Source organism: Crocodylus siamensis, chromosome 3 (assembly GCF_052110815.1).
Source record: "Crocodylus siamensis isolate JL-2025a chromosome 3, ASM5211081v1, whole genome shotgun sequence".
NCBI lineage: Eukaryota > Metazoa > Chordata > Crocodylia > Crocodylidae > Crocodylus > Crocodylus siamensis.
In genome coordinates this window covers 172,367,046-172,386,350 of record NC_143397.1, presented here as the reverse complement: position 1 = coordinate 172,386,350, position 19,305 = coordinate 172,367,046, and the positions used below count along the sequence as shown (strand labels likewise).

The 19,305-nt window shown below is 46.5% G+C and overlaps 1 protein-coding gene across 1 annotated transcript; it reads left to right on the top strand.

The window, feature by feature from the left end:
- Positions 1-3,232: 3,232 nt before the first annotated feature.
- On the top strand, positions 3,233-6,771 carry LOC149869124 (uncharacterized). The gene is made up of 3 exons (XM_090039761.1): positions 3,233-3,326; positions 4,522-5,386; positions 6,413-6,771. Exons 2-3 carry the CDS (start codon positions 4,690-4,692, stop codon positions 6,754-6,756), a joined length of 1,041 nt encoding a protein of 346 aa, XP_089895887.1. The 5' UTR covers positions 3,233-3,326; positions 4,522-4,689; the 3' UTR covers positions 6,757-6,771.
- The last annotated feature ends 12,534 nt before the right edge of the window (positions 6,772-19,305 follow it).

The following is a 19,305-nucleotide window of genomic DNA, read 5'->3' as shown; positions in this document are numbered from 1 at the left end:
TTCCCGATCCCAAGAGATGATTAGATTAGATGAGAAAAAAGAATTTAGGGAAATCATCATATCACTAAATCCCTCCTGATCATCCCCTGAATCATCTGAACTGAAATTCCCTCACTAGTGTGTTGATCTCTGTGCTATATTATTTCTACCTTTTCCTTTCTTTTTCTTTTTTGTTTTCTATCCAATCAACTTAGCCAACCAAAACAAAAATAATCTTACAATACTCTGGTGTGAAAAGATTAGCCAACAAAATTATACCTAAGCTATCCAAATCCAGGAAAAAAATGACAGGTCCTGGGATGTATAAGAAAATAACAAATATGATCTGATTCCAAGCCCAAAGGGATTCTTCTCTTTACCCTGAATCCACCTTTTATTACACCTACATATTGCTTCTTCCTTAGGCGGGCATGCATCTGTCATGTCTAACCAAAGCACTACTTTTGTTTCTATGTATGAACCTACTGCCAGTACATAGGACCCATCTATGGAACTATATTTCCAGCTGAAGTGATTCAGACAAAGTACAGACATTCAAAAAGCTCCTTGCAGAAGGCAGTATATCTCACTTTACTTAAAGTACTATACATTAGAGTGGGAATAAACCAAACAAACATTCCCCATTCAGTGTGGAGGCTCGGTTTGGTGTCTGCCTGCACTGGCCAAAAGCAGCAGGCAGAAGCACTCCTGCACCCCTCCCAGGAGGCTGCCAGAGCCAGCTCTGCCCCCCACCAGCTTGTTCAGGTCTCGGAGGGACCAAGCCAAGTCTGTGCAGTGGGGGGACTCCATTTCCACACCCCCCCAGGCTCTTAACAGCTTCAGCCAGGAGTCGCAGCATGGGGTTTCCTGGCTGGCTTTTAACTGTATGAGGAACTGGGGGGTCATGGCAAGGAGGGCTCTCTTCCCTCCTGGCCCCAGTTCTTGGCTCAGATAAAAGTTAGGCGGAACAGCCCTGTACTGCAGCTTCTGGCTGCAGCTGACAAGAGACTCATGGGGGTGGGGTGCAGGGAAGGGAGCCCTCACCCTCCCCGCTTCATGGGCCAGTCCAGCCTCCCTGAGACCTTAGACAGAAAGCTGAGTGGGAGGGCCCTCACAGTGGGGGGGTGGGGCTCCCTTCCCCTGCAGCCTCTTGACAGCAGCAGCCAGAAGCTGCAGCATGGACTTGCCTGGTCAGCTTATTGCCATGCCAGGACCTGGGGCCATAGTGGGAAACAGAGCCTCTCTGCTGTGCAGATCTGGCCCAGCCCCACCAAGACTCCCATGGCAGAGGGATCCCCATGGCAGAGAAGCTCCATTCTCCCACCATCCCCACCTGCCTGTGCATAAAGGAGATAGCCTTTCCAGTCTTCTCTCTGTGACAGCCCATGGGCGGGACTGAGCTGGTGCTCACCCAGAGCAAGCAAGCACCAGCTGAAAGCTAGCAAGCCACTCAGTGAGAGGCCTCTGGGTTGGTGGCAGAATATGACCTACATTGAAGTGCAGTGGCTGTGGTACAGATGTTCAAAAAAAGTGGTCTAACCTAAAGCACTTGAGTTTAATACCACATCCATTGAGCATAACTTAGAGCAGGATCCACCATTTTTACAGTGCTTTAAGTGCCATGAATGTCTGTTCTGTTATGGCTTTAAAGCATTTTGTGCATGCTTAATGTATGTTAAATGTAATGTGTGTATCTAACCAGAGTCAACAAGTGTAAGAGGAACCTGTAAGCAATCTGGAATCAACAGGGGCTCTATATGTTGTTTAATTATGATGTATTTTTCTATCCAGTACTCAACTGAAAAAAATCAATCTGAGCATTATCACTTTATTAGGGGATTAGGGCTCTGACTGGAATATTAGGGTACTAGGGATGAACTGCTTAAAAATGCACTGAGTTTGAAGAAGCTAAACTTTTATGATGGTGAAAAAATGTAAGGTCAGCAATGATGAAACTGATCCAAAGCCCATCAAAGTCAATGTAATCCATTCCATTGATTTCAGTAGGCTTGGGTTCTAGAAAAATAATTGTAACTTTTTTTCTTTTAAAGTAGGAATGGTATGAGCCTAGACTTTTTTAAATGAGCATTTCATTTTGTAATATAAAATAATATCTTTTAAATGGTGCTCTGTGGTATTGTGCTTATCTTTATAGTTGACATAGTAAGAGAGAGCTCTAGTTTCTTATTGCTTTTGGATTGGTTCTAAAGTCAGGACAGTTTAACAGCTTCCTTTGAGCTCCAGAGACTAAATATTAAAGACTGATATCCAGTGTTGTCTTGCTTCTTGTGCAGGTGTTCTGTATCTAAGTGCTCTGTCCCATATGACACATCGAGCAAATATATATTATTATGGCTAGGAAAATTACTGTACGCACATGAGCTGGTGATATCCCCTATTGCTCCAATTCCTTATTGTCATGGGGCCATCTTCTAGAGAAACCTTTATCATGTTTTCATGGATATCATGTGTAAACTTTAGGAAAGATTGAACTTCTTTCAGAGTAAATGTAGCAATGCAATTGATAGCTTTCAAGGGAGCCCTAGAAGGCTAACTTCATACAAGTTTGTTTTCAATAGAAACATTTTTTGAGATATTTATTTCTTTAAGAGTATGGATGCTGGTTATCTGATTATATTGGGTGCTGCCTCAGTCATGTCATGGTTATACCTTTGCTTAAAAGAATGTTGCCTTTTTAATCTACTACACAATAAAAATGCTAATTTATTATGAGATGTTGAAAGTCTGATGCCTTTTGTATTACAAGTTTGGGCTTGTAGACATATTCCCAGCAGACTGTCTTTCATTTCCATGAGCTGATATTTTGTCAAACTTAAGATCTTTACCAAACTCCAGTGGAATATTGCTTCTGTTGTTTAAACTGGTTCCCATTATTGCTTTTCTTCAATGCATGATTTTAGACTTAGAGAAAGAATTAGATTTTTTAAGAATAGATTTCAGCTGAAGTAAATCAGTGTCATCAAAGGATCTACAATGATATGAACTAGCTGAGGATTCAGTCATAACTGTTTGGGCTTACATTGTGCTGCGGGGAGAGGCCAGAGCATGAGAAGCGGTATAAAAATGCACACTCCTCCCCACTTCAAAACCCCGGAGGTAAAATTCCTTTCCTGATTACTCCTTAGCCTGATGAAAGGCATGGGCAGATTCAGGATCCCAGCAGGGGGGTGGGGCCAAATGCCCTAAAGGACCTCTCTGAGCTCACCTGCATGTTAGCACATCTGCAAGAGCTCTGCATGTGCTGTGACCTTTCTGAGCTTAGCAGCTGATCAGCACAGGCTCCTGCCTTCACAGCACTAGCCTTCACAGGGCTCCGGAACCTAGGGGTGAGTGACAGCACCATTTACCCTGCCTTTCTCCCACCCCTCTCCTCCCCCAGGCAAATTGGGCAGCAGGGAAAAAAGGGGAAAAGTGGCGGTGGCATAGCTTACCCCCTGGGCTCTGGAACGCTATCAAAACAGGGGCTCTGCTGAGCCTATGCTGATCAGCTGGTGAGATCAGAGCTCATAGCACATGTGGTGCTCTGGCAGGAATTGTGGTAATATGCTGGTAAGCCATACAGCCAGTGTGGGAAAGCGGGGCGTGGTTGGCCATGCTGCTGCACCCCCACCTGGATCTGCCCCTGAAGAAAGGTATTTAGTAAGCTGCTGCTGGCCCATACCAGCACAGTACTGTGAAGGACAGGACCAAGGTCCCATCCACTTCCAGCTTCTTTTCACCCACTGCCTTCACAAATCCTGTCATGTGGAGTTTAGGAATGGCACAGCACCCACTCACTGCTCTCTATCGAGGTAATCCACTGAGAAGTGAAGGAGATTTGTACTTGCCATTATTACCCTGTGTGACCACAGTCCAAGTCACAATTTGTGCCACCAATATATTCAAAGACAAAAAAGTTTGGAAATGAATTGTGTCTGTTTTAAGGAAAGGCACGTTGTGCCAAAAAGCTTGCTTAGAATCTCTCCCAACCATGCAGTTGGTTTAATAAAATACATCACCCCCTAAAAAAATCCTTGCCTCTCTTTAGTTCTGTTGGCCATTTGTCATAAAGTGTTATTGTGGATATTTTTCTTGTTTTTAATACTCTTTTGCTCTTCAAGGGATACAAAGTGAGTAAAATATTGAAGTAATAAAGAGAGAGCCCAACCCTGAACCCAGTAGGCCAGGTTCTGCTACTTTTACTGGTTGTGTCTACATGTGTGCTTTACTGTAGAATAGACTAATTAGCAGTGGAGTAAAGCATCACTGTCTACATGTGTAACTGTATTAGGTCACAGTAAATTAATTAACTCTGCTAGGGACAGTACTATTTTATGGTAGAGTAATTTACTGTTATTAAATGTAGATGCTCACTATGGGCATAAATTGTGCCCAGTCAGCCCAGCTAGCAGGGTGTCAGACTCCTGCCTGCTGCCTAGCCACATGGCTCCACAGTTCAGCACCCTTGTGCCCTAGCCAGCTCCTCCACTGGCCATTGCTGCCACCCATAGTCCAAGGCTGACCTCCCGTGTCCTCTGCCAGCCCAGGCCTGACCCCAGGACACCACTGCCACCAGCTGCAATCCTGCACCATCACCCACCACCCAGGCGTGATTCCCTGAGCCTGCTACTGACAGCCACCACCCACTGCCACCTGCCGGAGCCTCCTCAAATCTTCTGCCACCCACCAAGCCTGCTCCCAGCCACTGACATGCCAGGCCCTGCACCCGCTGACACTCAGGTACGGGGGCCCAACTGGACACATGCAGAGACCTCTGACCTCATTGCCATCTGGGGGGACATTGAGGCCCAGCAACAGTTTGCCCATTCTACCAGGGCCAATGCCCATGTGTTCAAGGAGATGGCCCGCCGGATGCAAGAGTGCGGTCACCAGCGGACTGGCCAGCAGTGCCGGGTGAAGGCCAAGGCCCTGAGGGCACAATATATCCGCTTCCGGGACAATAATAAGCAGTCAAGGGCCACCCCCAGGACCATGCCCTTTCTCCGTGAGCTTGAGAAGATCCTTACCCCCACAGACCCTGGTGAGCCCCGCCAGGTGTTCAGCACTTGTGGTCTAGAGGAGCCCACAAGCCAGGAGGACTCTCTGGGAGAGGGCACCTCGGGGCTCCCACACCAGGTCCCGGTGCACTCCCTGCCCTCAGCTTCACCCACCAGTTCAGGCAGCCCAGGCCACCATCTGCCCTGGCTATTCTGGAGGTGGCCCAGTGAAGATGACAGGGCAGGGATGTCTCCTGCAGATGCTAGCTCTGGCTCATCACAGGTGGGGGCTACTACCCAGCTGGCCATCTGCCATGCCTCACTACCCTGGGAAGCATCATCCTTCCAGACCTCATCTCTGTGGCCAGGAAAAACGTCCAACCATGGGGAGCATCTTCCATACCCACTCGGTAAGCCCTCCACAGGGAGGAGGCTGGGTGTGTGGTGGGGGCACTGTAAGCACCCAAGCTTGCACCAGATCACCTGCCTGTCCCCGGGCTGTGAGTCTGGAGCCAGGGACCCCACATAGGGAGGGGAGGCCTCCCCTGTGCTCCCTTCTCCTCCTCCGTTGCAAGGCCGAGCTCCCAGCCCTGTCCATTGGATTACCCCCCACATCATGCAGGGAGGCAGGAGGCAGTTGATAGCTTTATTGAGCACCCAGAAGGCTCCCAGTAGGCTCCCAGATAGTCAGCCAGGGGCCTGCCACATGTGCAGAAACCCACTGATGGCAGCAGCATTCTCCTCTTTGACTGCAGGGGTCAGGCATCTGTAGTCTGGACAGAGATACCTCTGTAGGTGGCAGAAGACATTGAGAAGAAGTGCAGGCTTGCCTGGGGTGCTCTCACACCTCAGGATCCTGTACCAGGTTCTCAGTGGCTCCTGGGGAACCATCACAATCAGCAGCTACAAAGCAGAGTGGGTTGGGCATCCCTTAGAGCACTCAGACAACTCATTGTGGTGTGCCTGGGTGATTCTGATGGTGGGCATGCTTCAGGTGATGCCCATGCATGATGGAGGCCCTGGCTTGGGATGCCACTTCAGATCCATGTCCCAGTCAGGTGGGGGCCCACGACCCCCAGGACCTGGGCACTGCAGGCCTGGTGGCACAGAAGTGAAGTGCCTGGCTGTATGGAGGAGAAGGGAAGCACTTGCTCCAGAGTCACCACAGCAGCTGCCAGAAGGGGCTAGGCATGGCCCAGCCTAAGTAGGGTATAGGAAAGGCCTGCCTGCCCCTGCTGTGAAAGTGAGGAGGCAAGACTCACCCAGCAGCTGCCCTTGGAAAGGGCCACCTGGGCAACTTACCATGGTCCCTGGATGCCTGTGCATGCATGATCCCTGAACTGAGGGTGGGTAGTACACAGCCCACCTGTACAATGCATGTTGTCTCTGAAATGTTGTTAGCTCTCAAAATGAGCCTCTTTTCCCTTCCTCTGCAGACCCAGCTGCTGGACATGGGGGAGAACCACCTGGCAGTCACAGAAATGGGACCCCAAGGATGCCTGAAGCCACTGCAAGTGCACGCCACATGCGCCAGCTCTGTCAGTGCAAGAGCCAGGATTGGACAGCTCTCCTCAACCGGCTGGTCACTGTGTCTGAAGAGCAGCTTGAGGAGAGTCGGACCTGGCACCGCTGCTGGCTCCATGAGTTCCATGAGATGTGTCAGGCTATGGAGCAATCGGACCGTGAAGACCGCGAGGCATGGCAGGTAGAGAGCGAGGCACTCCATGCCCTCCTGCAGAGGCTAGTGGAGGCCCAGGAGGACCAGCGTGATGTGGTGTAATAGTTTCATAGTTGGTAGGGTCAGAAGGCACCTGAGTAGATCATCAAGTCCGACCCCCTCCCATGGGCAGGAAAGAATGCTGGGGTCAAATGACCCTGGCTAGATGATTATCTAGCCTCCTTTTGAAGACCTCCAGAGTAGGAGCAAGCACCACTTTCCTTGGAAGTTGGTTCCAGATCATAGCCACCCTGACTGTGAAGTAATGAGGACAATTGGCACATCACTGACTCTGTGCTGGCCATGCCAACGTTTGGCACCATTCCCGGCATCCTAGAACCTGGCCACGGGCCTGCCTCAGAACATCCAGTGGTCATGACAGCAGATGCAACATCACCTCAGCCTCTGCACCAGATCCTCCTGGCACTTGGCCACCCCGCTTCGGGCATTATTCTCTGTTCACTTCAGCTGCATGCAGCCCCCTGAGCAGGAGGTGGCTGTGGCAGGGCCAGATCCCCATGCAGGCCCTCCTTGCTTGGGCCCTGTGGAAGAGGAGGGGGAGTGGGCTGGAAAGCACTCACCCTCAGCCCCTTGGGCTCACTGTGGCACCCAGACCTGAGTTGCTGACAGCCAAGGCTAGGGTGCCAAGCATCTCCCTCTAGGCTCAGTGCCCTGGGTGCTTCCTCCCCACTATTCCTCCCCTGCACTTGTAAATCAGTCACTCAGTCAGTCCCAAGCCCACAATGGGCATTTGGCAATAACTTTCCTCCATTCTTCCTGGTCTTTTGCAATCCTTGTACAATCAGTTTTAATCCCATCCATGATGTTGGTGGTCCAGTTTACTCTAGGTCTTCCTCCTCTTCTTCCTCCATCCACAGCATCCTGCAGGATGGTGTTAGCCTTCTTGTTACATGTCCAAACCATTGTATCTTGCTTCTTCTTACAATTTCAAGTAAGGGTTCATATTTGCTGACTTCTTGTCTTATTTTATCTTTCACAGATTCATTTGTTCATTTGTGCAGTGTTGGTTATGCATAGAAGTCTTCTGAAGTACTTCATTGCAAAGGTCTCAATTCACTTTTCCAGTGCCCTGGTGTGTGTCCAGATCTCACAGTCATAGAGAGCTGTTGAAATGACAATAGCATATAGTAGATGGATTTTTGTGTTCATTGTAACATTGCTGCTAGTCCAGATTTTCTTCAGCTTTGCTAGTTGTCCAGTGGTGATGACTATTCTTGTTTTTACTTTTTTTTCTGATGTAGCATCTTGCATGATGGTTGTTCCAAGTTATTTAAAGTGTGTTATTGTTTCTTGTTTTTCATTAGTAATTTTTTTGGAGGCATCATCATTACTACTGGCTGAGTTTCATAGACATTGGGGCTGGACTCGATGATCTCCCAAGGTCCATTCCAGCCCTAATGTCTAATGTCTATGTTATCATTATTTTGCTCTTCTTCACACTAATTTTCATTCCATGTCTCTTTGTAGCCTTAGGCAGCCTTTCTGTTATTTCCTTAAGGTCTTTTGCAGTTCCAGCCATTAGATCAATGTCATCAGCAAAATTTATCATCCTACAACTGACACCGTGCCAGTGAAGTTCTCTACGGCATCTGACTTGATTTGCTCCAGGTATAAATTAAATAAGCATCATGAGAAAAGACAACCTTGGCATTCTCCTACTAATGTTGCAAATCTGTCCATAATGTTGTTCTCCACTACTTGTATTGTTGTAGAGTTCTTCTATAAGACTTACCAATGTGGGACTGATGTTATGCTTCTTTATTGTCAGCCAAAGTGCTTTTTGCTGTACCCTGTCAAAAGCTTTTCTGAAGTCTATGAAATAATGATGGAGTTCTTTTTGGTGGTCATGGTACTTTTCACATATGATTCCAAGGTTGAAGATCTGTGGGGAGCTGGATGAAAAGCAAGGGCAATGTTGGACCCCTGCTAAACCAGATGGGGCAACTGACAACTGACGCCCAGGAAAAAGCCAACCTATTAAATAGGTACTTTGCGTCAGTCTTTCATCAGTCACACGGGATGCCCATGCCTGCTATGGGACAGGGAAATCTGGGTGAGGGGGATCTCCTACCCTCCATCAATGCTGACCTCGTGAAGGAACAACTTGAGAAGCTGGATACCTTCAAGTCAGCTGGCCCTGACAACCTGCACCCCAGGGTACTCAAGGAGCTGGTGAGCGTCATAGCCCAGCCCCTGGCACGGATCTTTGAAAACTCCTGGCGCTCTGGTGTAGTTCCTGAAGACTGGAAGAAGGCCAATGTGGTGCCGATCTTCAAGAAAGGGAGGAGAGTGGATCCGGCTAACTACAGGCCCATTAGCCTGACTTCTATCCTGGGGAAGATTTTAGAAAAGTTTATTAAGGAGGCCATCCTTGAGGGACTGGCCCAGGCTAACATTCTAAGGGACAGCCAGCACGGGTTTGTTGCGGGTAGGTCTTGTTTGACCAATCTCATTTCCTTCTATGACCAGGTGACCTATCACCTAGACAAGGGAGAAGAGATTGATGTCATATATCTTGACTTCATATATCTTGACTTCAAAAAAGCTTTTGATCTGGTATCCCATGATCACCTCTTGGCCAAACTGCCCAGTTGTGGCTTTGGCTCCACCACGATCCGCTGGCTGGGAAATTGGCTTCGTGGTCGGACCCAGAGGGTTGTGATTGATGGCAGTCACTCATCGTGGTTCCCTGTGACCAGTGGGGTCCCTCAAGGCTCTGTCCTGGGACCCATACTGTTCAACATCTTCATTAACGATGTGGACATTGGAGTCAGGAGTGGACTGGCCAAGTTCGCCGATGACAACAAACTTTGGGGCAAAGCATCCACGCCAGAAGATAAGCGGGTGATCCAGGCTGACCTGGACAAGCTCAGCAAATGGGCAGATGAGAACCTCATGGTGTTTAACACCGAAAAATGCAAGGTTCTCCACCTTGGGAGGAAAAACCTGCAGCACCCGTATAGGCTCGGCAGTGCTACGTTGGTTAGCACTACAGAAGAAAAAGACTTGGGGGTCATCATTGACCACAAGATGAACATGAGCCTGCAATGCGATGCTGCTGCTAGTAAAGCGAGCAAAATGCTGGCTTGCATCCATAGATGCTTCTCGAGCAAATCCCGGGACGTCATTCTCCCCTTGTACTCGGCCTTGGTGAGGCCGCAGCTGGAGTACTGTGTCCAGTTTTGGGCTCCAATTCAAAAAGGATGTGGAGAAGCTTGAGAGAGTCCAGAGGAGAGCCATGCGCATGATCAGAGGTCAGGAAAACAGATCTTATGATGACAGGCTGAGAGCCATGGGACTCTTTAGCCTGGAAAAGCGTAGGCTCAGGGGTGATCTGATGGCCACCTGTAAGTTTATCAGGGGTGACCACCAGGATCTGGGGGAACGTCTGTTCACCAGAGCGCCCCAAGGGATGACGAGGTCGAACGGTCACAAACTCCTGCAAGACCATTTCAGGCTGGACATAAGGAAGAATTTCTTTTCTGTCCGAGCCCCCAAAGTCTGGAACAGTCTGCCAGCGGAGGTGGTTCAAGCACCTACATTGAACACCTTCAAGAGTAAATGGACACTTATCTTGCTGGGATCCTATGACCCCAGCTGACTTCCTGCCCTTTGGGCAGGGGGCTGGACTCGATGATCTCCCGAGGTCCCTTCCAGCCCTAATGTCTATGAAATCTATGAAATCTATGAAATCTGTTCTGTGGTGCTTCTTCCAGATCTGAATCCAGCTTGTTCTTCTGCTAATAGATTTTCTAATTGTGGCATGAGCCTGTTTAATATTATTCTAAGAAGCACTTTACTTAGATGACTGATGAGGCTAATGGTGCAGCATTCGGTACATTGGTGTAGATTCCCTTTCTTTGGGATAGGGATTCTTACTGATTTTGTCCACTGCCGTGGCTGGGTTTTCCTTTTCCATATCATATTGCACTTGTAAATAGACACCTGTAAGTAGTTTAATGGTGAAGAGGGTGCTTTGCTGGTGGTGTGCATTTTGTGGGGGAGGCTGTTGTTGAGAGGAAGGGAGAGAGCCTGTTGTTGTGTGGGCGGGGGGGTGGGGGTGGAACGATGGTCCTGCTGGTATTTTGGGGTTGGAAATAAAGTTTGAGGTTTGTTGAAAACTGTCCACAGTTTACGTGTTCTTGCTGTTGCACTGTTGGCTGGGGTGTGTGGGCAACTGCCCAGGCACCCTACTTCAGGGGATGGTGAAGGAGGTGGTCTGCGAGCACCTTGTAGATGCAGTGCCCTGGCTGCCACTGCTAGGTGCAGTGTGAGGAGTGTCCATGGTATGCCGGGCACAGGCTCTTGGGACAGCATCCAAGGACTGTGTCAGCAAGCTGCAACTTCTTGGGGCCAGAGAAGCATGTGGCTGGGGACCAAAACATGGGGCACCCTTTTAAAGAGTGGGGATGATGCCCAGGTGGCTGTGGCCAGCTGTGGTTGACTGTGGGCATCTGTGGGCAGCTATGGCTGATGGTGGCTGGCTGCAGGCAGAGACTGGAGCTATAGTGGGACAGAGCACGGCAAGAGCAACCCTGGCATGGTAGGGCTGGCTCTGGTTTACAGCAGTTGAAGCCAGGTGTACGGGGGTTCTGCTGCACCACACCTGCCCCTATGATGATGAACAGACTGGGCCAATAAATGCAATCATAAATTTGATCCTGGAAAAGAATCTTTATCTTTTTGCCTCATAAACTTCTAGTTCCACAGCAACAGAAAGAGAAGACAAGTTTGGCCCTCCGATTTCAACTATCCTACCCCATGTTTTCCATAGACAAGTCAATCCAGGGAAAAGCAGATTCAGGTTTTCAAACCACACACACTAACTATTCCACCAAATATTTCAGCACAAGAGAAAAAAGGGAAATAGAGGAACTAAAGGGATAAAGAAAGAGGCAAGAAAATAATATTTAATGAAATTAGAATGGATTGGTTTGTTCAATCTGTAACTGTAACTTTTATAACAGTCTAATCTTCTGTTCTTAAAATTTTATAAAATTATTGTAAGAATGTCAGAAGATGCAAAATAAATTAATTTCTATTTTTTTAAGATTGGTTGCCACTTGCGATGCCATTTCATCTAGTTAATTTGCTTTCTGACACTGCAATAGACTATTTAGCAGAAGATATTTTAATAATATATACTTTATGCTGATTATTATCAATTACTATACTAACTAATGATGATTATTCTTGGAACAATAACCTATTGATGATAAAGTCAGATTTCACAGTATCAAATACTTAGGTAGCACCAGGTATATCTTTTAATAAGAATGATTGTGAAATCAATCCCAATTGATGTTGCCTCTTTTATTTTGAAGATTCACATTTTGGAACAGGGAAACTTTGTGGAACATTTTGTGCATTTTTAAAGTCCCAGTGGAAATTGTAGAAGATCTGCAGCTGACTCCATTTAGATTTGACTGGCTAGTTACACTGCTTGAACTAGACTGTGTGATCCTGGTGCATTGTGGCAAGAAACTGGTTGGATTCTGGAACTTTGGTAAAAGAAGGCCATTGAATTAGATGACCCATTAGAATTTTGTCACTGCTCATTGTTATAAATACATATTTTTAAGCACTTGCTACAACCTTAGCATCATTACTTCAGGTATTTAAGTTAGTACCAAAACTTCAATTCAACCTAGCAGGATTTCAGCATAAAAAGCGTATATGGGTAAGACTCATTGCCAATGTCTAGTTTCACTTCTTCTGTTCTTTTATAAACAAATCAATTACCGATTTCTCACACTTGACAATCTTTATTGGAAAAAAGTCCCCAATAGAAAATAACAGCTGATACATCACCAGGTTTAAAAGGTATATTTAGGGATCCATATTTTCAACTCAGAGACAAATTTCCTGAACTATAAATGGGGAAAAGTGAAATGTTTTATTGGCAGATCCATCATTTTAAGAAAACAGTCACTCTATTTTGTCTCATTTAGTAACAGGGCTCCTTCGGAAATATCTCTAGATCTTCTTTGTTCATGTGTGCTCCAGTTGCAGCTTAGCACAAATTAGACTTGTTAATGGCTCTGTCTTGCCTTACTATGTAGCCATTAATGAAAACCGTCGGGAGGATTGTCCTTTGCAATACCCTATGCAGTGTGGTCAGTACTGATGTTATATGGTCAACAAAGCTACAAATGATATTTCTTATTTTTTCATTTTCTATTTGCATTTGACATTTATAAGGCTTACTTGTAAAATAAAATAAGTTATAGCTGCACTGGTGAGATAATCAATCACAATTTCAAGGACAAATTCATTGTTGCTTCTTGATTACTAATCTTCCAGTCACCTAAAGCTGGTTTTAGAATATTGGTAGACGCTCCTTTGCTGTATATTCCTATTGCATTATAATCTGTACCCACACTGAAGTGTTTCAAACAGTTCTTTTCAAACTATATTCCGTGTACATGTTCTATATTCTATGTACTGAACCAATTCACCCCAAAAGAGGAGAGATTTCAAGGCAGCACACATACCTTCAGAATGCTTTGTGACTGGGAATAGGTACACATATGTAGATATTAACGCTTTGCTACTTTTAGGAAAATTTCAAGGGAGATCAGATAGTTTAGTTGCCAGTCTGGCAGAGAAACGTAGCTAAAACCCCCCACTTTCATCATCTGTAAAAGTCTAATCCTTGTTTTGGAATATTACTAAGCTTATAGCCATAATGACCATATGGCTGTGCATTCTACAGTATAGTTATACATTATATAAATCAGGGCTGTCCAGCTTCTAGAAAGCTCGGGGCCACTTGCTGTGTGGCAAGCCCACTCCACCAGGCTCCTGCTGCTGTACAAACAGCTCCCACCCCACCCCTCCCACACTGCAATACAAGTAGTTTGGTTCCCCCCTGCTGTGCATGCATGCATGGCAACTAATATCCTGTGATACATGAGTTATTTTATACCTCTAAGTTTACTTGTCTATAAAGTTTATTTGCTTTGGGTCTTCATTTTCTAGTAATATATATTGAGAGACTGTGTTTCAGGATGCCTGCAAAGAAAAAAAATCCTGTTGACATTATCATCAAGGTACATGTGAACTTTACCAACTTTGCCTTCTGAAACAAAAGCAAGACAAAAAGAGTGAGAGGTGTACTGGCAGGTTTCAAACCCTAATTTGTTAAAAAAAAAATAGCCCATATGCTTCATTGTGCGAATAATGGACTTCACCATAATAGAAGGAAAATATCATCCAGCTTGTGTTATTTCCCTTATTTTCTTTCCCAATAAGTATAGATGTCAGAGGCAGATTCTTCCAACTGTGAACATGCTTTGTCAGATTTAAGAAAAGTGTCAGCAGGACTACAAGCTATCGCATTATTTCTTGTTTCATCATTTTAAAGGACTTGCGCATTACGCTTTCAAAGCACCACTTATGTGAAGAAAACCAGAGTTGTCTTTATTCAAGTAAGATATCAAACTATTTGAACAAGCTAAGTGACAGGATGTTTCTGTCAACGCAACCTATTTCTTTATTTTAGGTCCTAGTAAATTTTGCCTTTGTATTTCAAATGACTAGTATTTCAGACGTCTGCATATTATCTTTTTTATGCAAATAGATCACTTACTATTCCAAAGGAACACTGAATTGAACTGCAAGTCACAATGACAGAATAATGCGGTCATTTTAAAATCACATCTGAAATTAATTTATTCCCCAGACTCAACCTGTGGTATGCATCCTGACAAGTTGGCTTATGCAGTTTATTTTTAAATGCACATCACTAGCAATTTACTGCTCTCAAGCCACCTGAGTTATGCAATCTGAACACTCCTGATTGTTCAAATGAGACGGTAGTTTCAAAAATAGCCACCAATTTCTGACACCAGTCATTTTCTCCTTTAAGGTGTAAAGCACCTTACTCTCCCATGGAAAGGGAGGGGCCTGTTTCCACTGTTTAGTCCTGGTCACTGAAGAACATTGGCTGTTTATAGAACTGTTTCACATAACATGCTGGGACATAATATTTTATTGCAAAAAAGGGGGAGAGGTGCCACAGTAGATACAGCATATTAATTTTGTTTGCTAGTTAAAATAATGAGAATGTCTTAATTCTTAAGTATTTTCTTTAGTGCACATTATTTTGCCATATCCTGTGCCCAGCTTGTAATCACTGCTTCCAAACTTCCCCACCATTCTAGCATTATTCATCAGTAATTAGATTAAGAATAATTTCTTCTGCTATTGGTATCTCCACCATACAGTTCTACTCTGCTATGGTATTACGAAACTAGCCCAGGACTTTAGGGTCTAGAGAGCTCTGCTACAGGCTTCCCAAGTAACCCTGAGCAAGTCACTGTGACATTCTGTGCCTTAGTTCCTTAACAGTAATGACCTTTTCCTGCATTACTGGCGTGTTGTAAGTAAAAAGATTGCTGTCTATTCAGAAACTTATATACTGGGGACTATGTAAGTGTTTAATATAGAGCAACAAATGAGATAACTTGCACTTAGATTAGATGTTGTCACTCTTTGTAGATAATGCTTGTCACCATAGTACCTAACTGCCTTCATTATGTGGTTTGTTATAATTAGCAACAGTAAGAGTTCATTCCTCCAGTCACAGAACATTTTCCTGATAAGTATACCACAAATATGTACATATTCCGCCTGAAAAAGGTCTCCACATTGCTGTAGGATATACTATTTTCAGAAATTACTAAAATGCATATATTCCAAGAAGCTCTCCTGAAATAAAATTAAGAGGCAACATAAATAATTCTATATTGCACTTATATGTTGTACAAATACTCGCTCATGCCTTTAGAACACAAGCCCCTTGAAGAAGTTATTTGACATTTGTTTGGGACAGTTCAAGTGATGTACAGTTCTCTGCACTGTCAATGGAATACAAATAAGCCTGTTATAAATTGTATGAAAAAATTTTGGGTGAGGTTCTGCATTCATTGTGCATGTTTCTTGTACAAACAGATTGTTCCTATTATACAGGTGCTGTATAAATTCTCTGCAATCAAGTAAGGTGACTGATTTATTTCCTGGGACACTTGTAGCCACAGAACAACTCAGAATGATATGATCACATTTTCTGCTCCCTACTTCTAAAGCAGATTGTGCCAGCAGTTCATAAAGATAAAAATTAAGCTGAGGCATAAACACTGAAGTTTTAAAAGCTATAACAGTTCTTCCAGAGCTATTTCTTAATTTCCTTTGCACTACAAACTGATTTAAAACTGCTCTTCCTAAATCCTTGCAATGAGAAAAATTGTATAATAATTCTGACCCAGATATGGTTCCAAAAGTCCAAATTATTTAAAAATATTTGGCAACAACTTCCTTACACTTTTAATCGTGACATCTGAATCCACAGGAACATGGTAAAGCAGAACATTGTATTAATTAATTGTGGTTATATTCAGCTATTAGCCCTTTTATCTTTTAAAAGGTATGTAAGAAGTACAAGAACATTTTGCTACATCCCTTTTTTAAAACTTTTAATTATCCTAAATAGTACAGCTATCTGTCTAATGTTGCTGCTGAAAAGAACGTAGCATGGCTGTCTCTTGAACATTTTATTTTGCCTTTCACTGAGTGAAACTTGCAAGGCCTACTCCTACAATATTCTGAGTTCACTTTGCTTCTGGAGCTAGCACAGAGTGAACTTTAGCCAAACAGAAAAATCCATCAACACATTCCTCCTATGGAAAGAAAATTACTGGCCAGTGTAGAGTGGATGTAGACCATGTCTCCCACACCTTCCCCAATGGTGCATTAATAAGTTTTTAGTTATTAGGATAGGTCAGGTGTGATATAATCCATCCCCAATACATTTTTCAAAATAACTTTCATTACAGATGACTTCTACCAGGAAAATGATTTTTGCTGATTGTGACAGAACATCCCTTTGGGTGTCTATCACTTTAAGGGCTGGAGCAGGAAGCTGCCAGGTGACTGGTGAGAGCACCTATTTTGGAAAGTGACCATTTTGGAGAACTCTGTTTTAAGAGCAGAGCAATTTGTGTTCAGCTGCCTGGGGAGTAAATTTCCTGGTGCAGCTCCTGCTTCATAAATATCTTCAAGGTAAGGGAGGGGCTATGGAGAAGGAAGGCCTGGTTGGTCCTGGCCATGACCTAAAATTGCACCCTGCTGGAATAGGGAGGCCTGGTGGGCCTGCCTGTGGCAGGGCAGAACCACCTAAATGACAGGACCAAGAACCTACCTGGTGTAAGGTGGGTCAGGGTGCCTAAACCCCTGCCCCCACCTTTGGGTGGGTTACTAGGATGGTTAAAGGGGGTCAGGCATGCTTAATAGCTGCACCTGAGCCCTGTGGAGTGTTGGATCCTGGAGTGGGAGCCAGGCATGCTGAATGAGCAGCACCTGAGTCCTAGGGGTGTCAGATTCCAGCCCTGGGAGAAGGTGGAGTGAGGGTCAGGCATGCTTAAGGAAGAGAAGCAACTGAACCTATTGGGATGGAAAACCACAGGCCCCAGATTAGCAGGCAGAGTCGTGGCCTGAGAGAAGGGTGTAGTGGTCTGGTGAGGGGCTAGGGGTGAGGCAGGCTTATAGCTGAGCAATCACTCAGTCCCATTGGGGTGAGAGTCACAGGAGAGACCCAAAAGATCATGCCAGGGCTGACTGAGGGGTGGAGAGAAAAAAGCCTGAGGATTTGTTTGTGCAGGGCAAAGTGAGTGTGGCCTGGTGTAACAGGGGGCCTTCTGGGGGCCAATTTTCCTGTGGCCCACCCACCTGTTTCTGGGCTAACCACCTACCTTCTCGCCTACCATGCCTTGTTAATTAATTAATTGATGTTAATTAAGCAGGAAGCTGCCCATTTCTTGCCCTGATGACAGGGACATTATCTGCAGCTCCATTCCTCCCCTACACCACAGCCCAAGCCTCGCAGATTGCATCCAGCTGTTATCCACATCACCGGCCCTACACTGGGCCCCAGAATCCTGCTATTTTGAACCTCACCTGGATCCCTCCATTCTGGTGGCTTATTCCACCTTCATTCCAGGCTGCATAGCTCCCTGAGCTGCTTCCCCTTCGGGTGTGATACCCCCACCGGGACCTTTGGCTCACTAACTATGGCCCACCTCCAGGCCACTCAGAGCCCCAGGCCCTCAGGTCTGGGCATCCCTTGCAGTGGGCCCCTGCTCTTCAACCCTTCTGGTCCTGGCCCCAGCATGGACCAGTCAGGGGATGTCAAGACAGGTTTGAGTCTATGGCCCCACTTTCTCACTAGGGTACACCTTCTAGACCCTACAAGAGGGTAACCCACCTGGTTGAGGAAGCTGGGGTTAAGAAGCCCCGACCCACCTTTCACTGCGGTGGTAACTGGCCTGGCATTTCCTGGGGGCTCCCACGCCACTGAGAGCCCCACCAGGCCACCCACTCCCAGCAGGGTGCAATTTTAGGTCATGCCCAGGACCAGGATCCTCCTGACCATCCTCTACAGCTCCTCCCTTGCCTCCAGATGATACCATCAGCCCTGCAGCCAGGCAATGTTGTTGCCTGGCCTTCCAGCAGCAAAATGCCCTGTTTACATTTCGCAATCCTGAATCCAAAATGGCTGCCCTAATCAGGCACCTGCCAGCTGCTGTTTTCAGGCCCTTAAAGTGGCAGGCACAAAAATGTTCTGCCACACCTGGATAGGCAATATGCAAGAGACCAGGTGAGAGACAGTGGAGTGCAACGGGCCCCGATGGGGAGGGGGAGGCAGTATGTGGCCCCAAAGGGGGCAGTACAATAAAGATAAAACTGTGTGCCCAGTTTGGCCCAGCCTTGAGCCAGTTTGGCCCAGCCTGGTTGCCCCTGCTTCTCCTCCTGCAGGCCAGCCACTCTCCTGTGCTGGCACCCAGCCCATGGAGGCCAGCCTCAGGGGTTATGGGGCTCCCAGAAAACTAGGATGAAGAGCTGCTGACACCTCCATCCTCCCTGCAAGGGGCTTCTCTGGGAAGGCACCCCTGGGCCATCTACCTTCCCTCCCCACTGCAGCCACTCTGTGCCCTAGGCATGTCCCTGCTGTGCATGTCTTAGGCAATGTGTGAGGAGCTGTTTGCTTGAACTGAGGGGTACCCTACCAACTATAGCCTGCAGCTGCTGATTGCCATAGTGACCTAAAACAACTGCACACCTGGCATGGGACCTTGAGCTTTGATGGCATGGAGGCAAACCTGGGCTGCCCTGTAACCTCCCCTGCTGCCTGGAGGGCTACCTGTGTCTGCTTTTTGCATCCCTGCCCCACTGGCATCAACAATTTCCTCAGCTTATGAGGGGCCTGTGCCCACTAGCTGCAGGGGCATGGGCTCCTCAGTAAAGTTTTGCACTGTCTTTTGCCTCCCTGAGTGCTGTTCATGGAGAACCCAGGGGCCAGAAGTGTGTGTTCAGGCTGGGCAGGAGGGCGGGGGGAGGCAGAGGTAGGAAGTGGGGACAGGGCCTGGGGCAGGGACAGCCTTCTCCCTAGTACAGGGCTTACCACATGGCTGGGACTGGCATGCCTAGTGGCTCCAGTCCTGACTGGTGGCGATGGCATGCAGCTCCCAGTGGACCCATTGGATGGCAGGGGACAATGTGTAGGTGCCTAGGCAGGCTCCCCCCAAGGAGGGC

Excerpts from the sequence above, each read along its gene's own strand:
- LOC149869124 (XM_090039761.1), top strand. The coding sequence starts at position 4,690 with ATGCCAGGCCCTGCACCCGCTGACACTCAGGTACGGGGGCCCAACTGG. Across the intron at positions 5,387-6,412 it reads GCATCTTCCATACCCACTCG|ACCCAGCTGCTGGACATGGG; the intron begins GTAAGCCCTCCA and ends CTTCCTCTGCAG.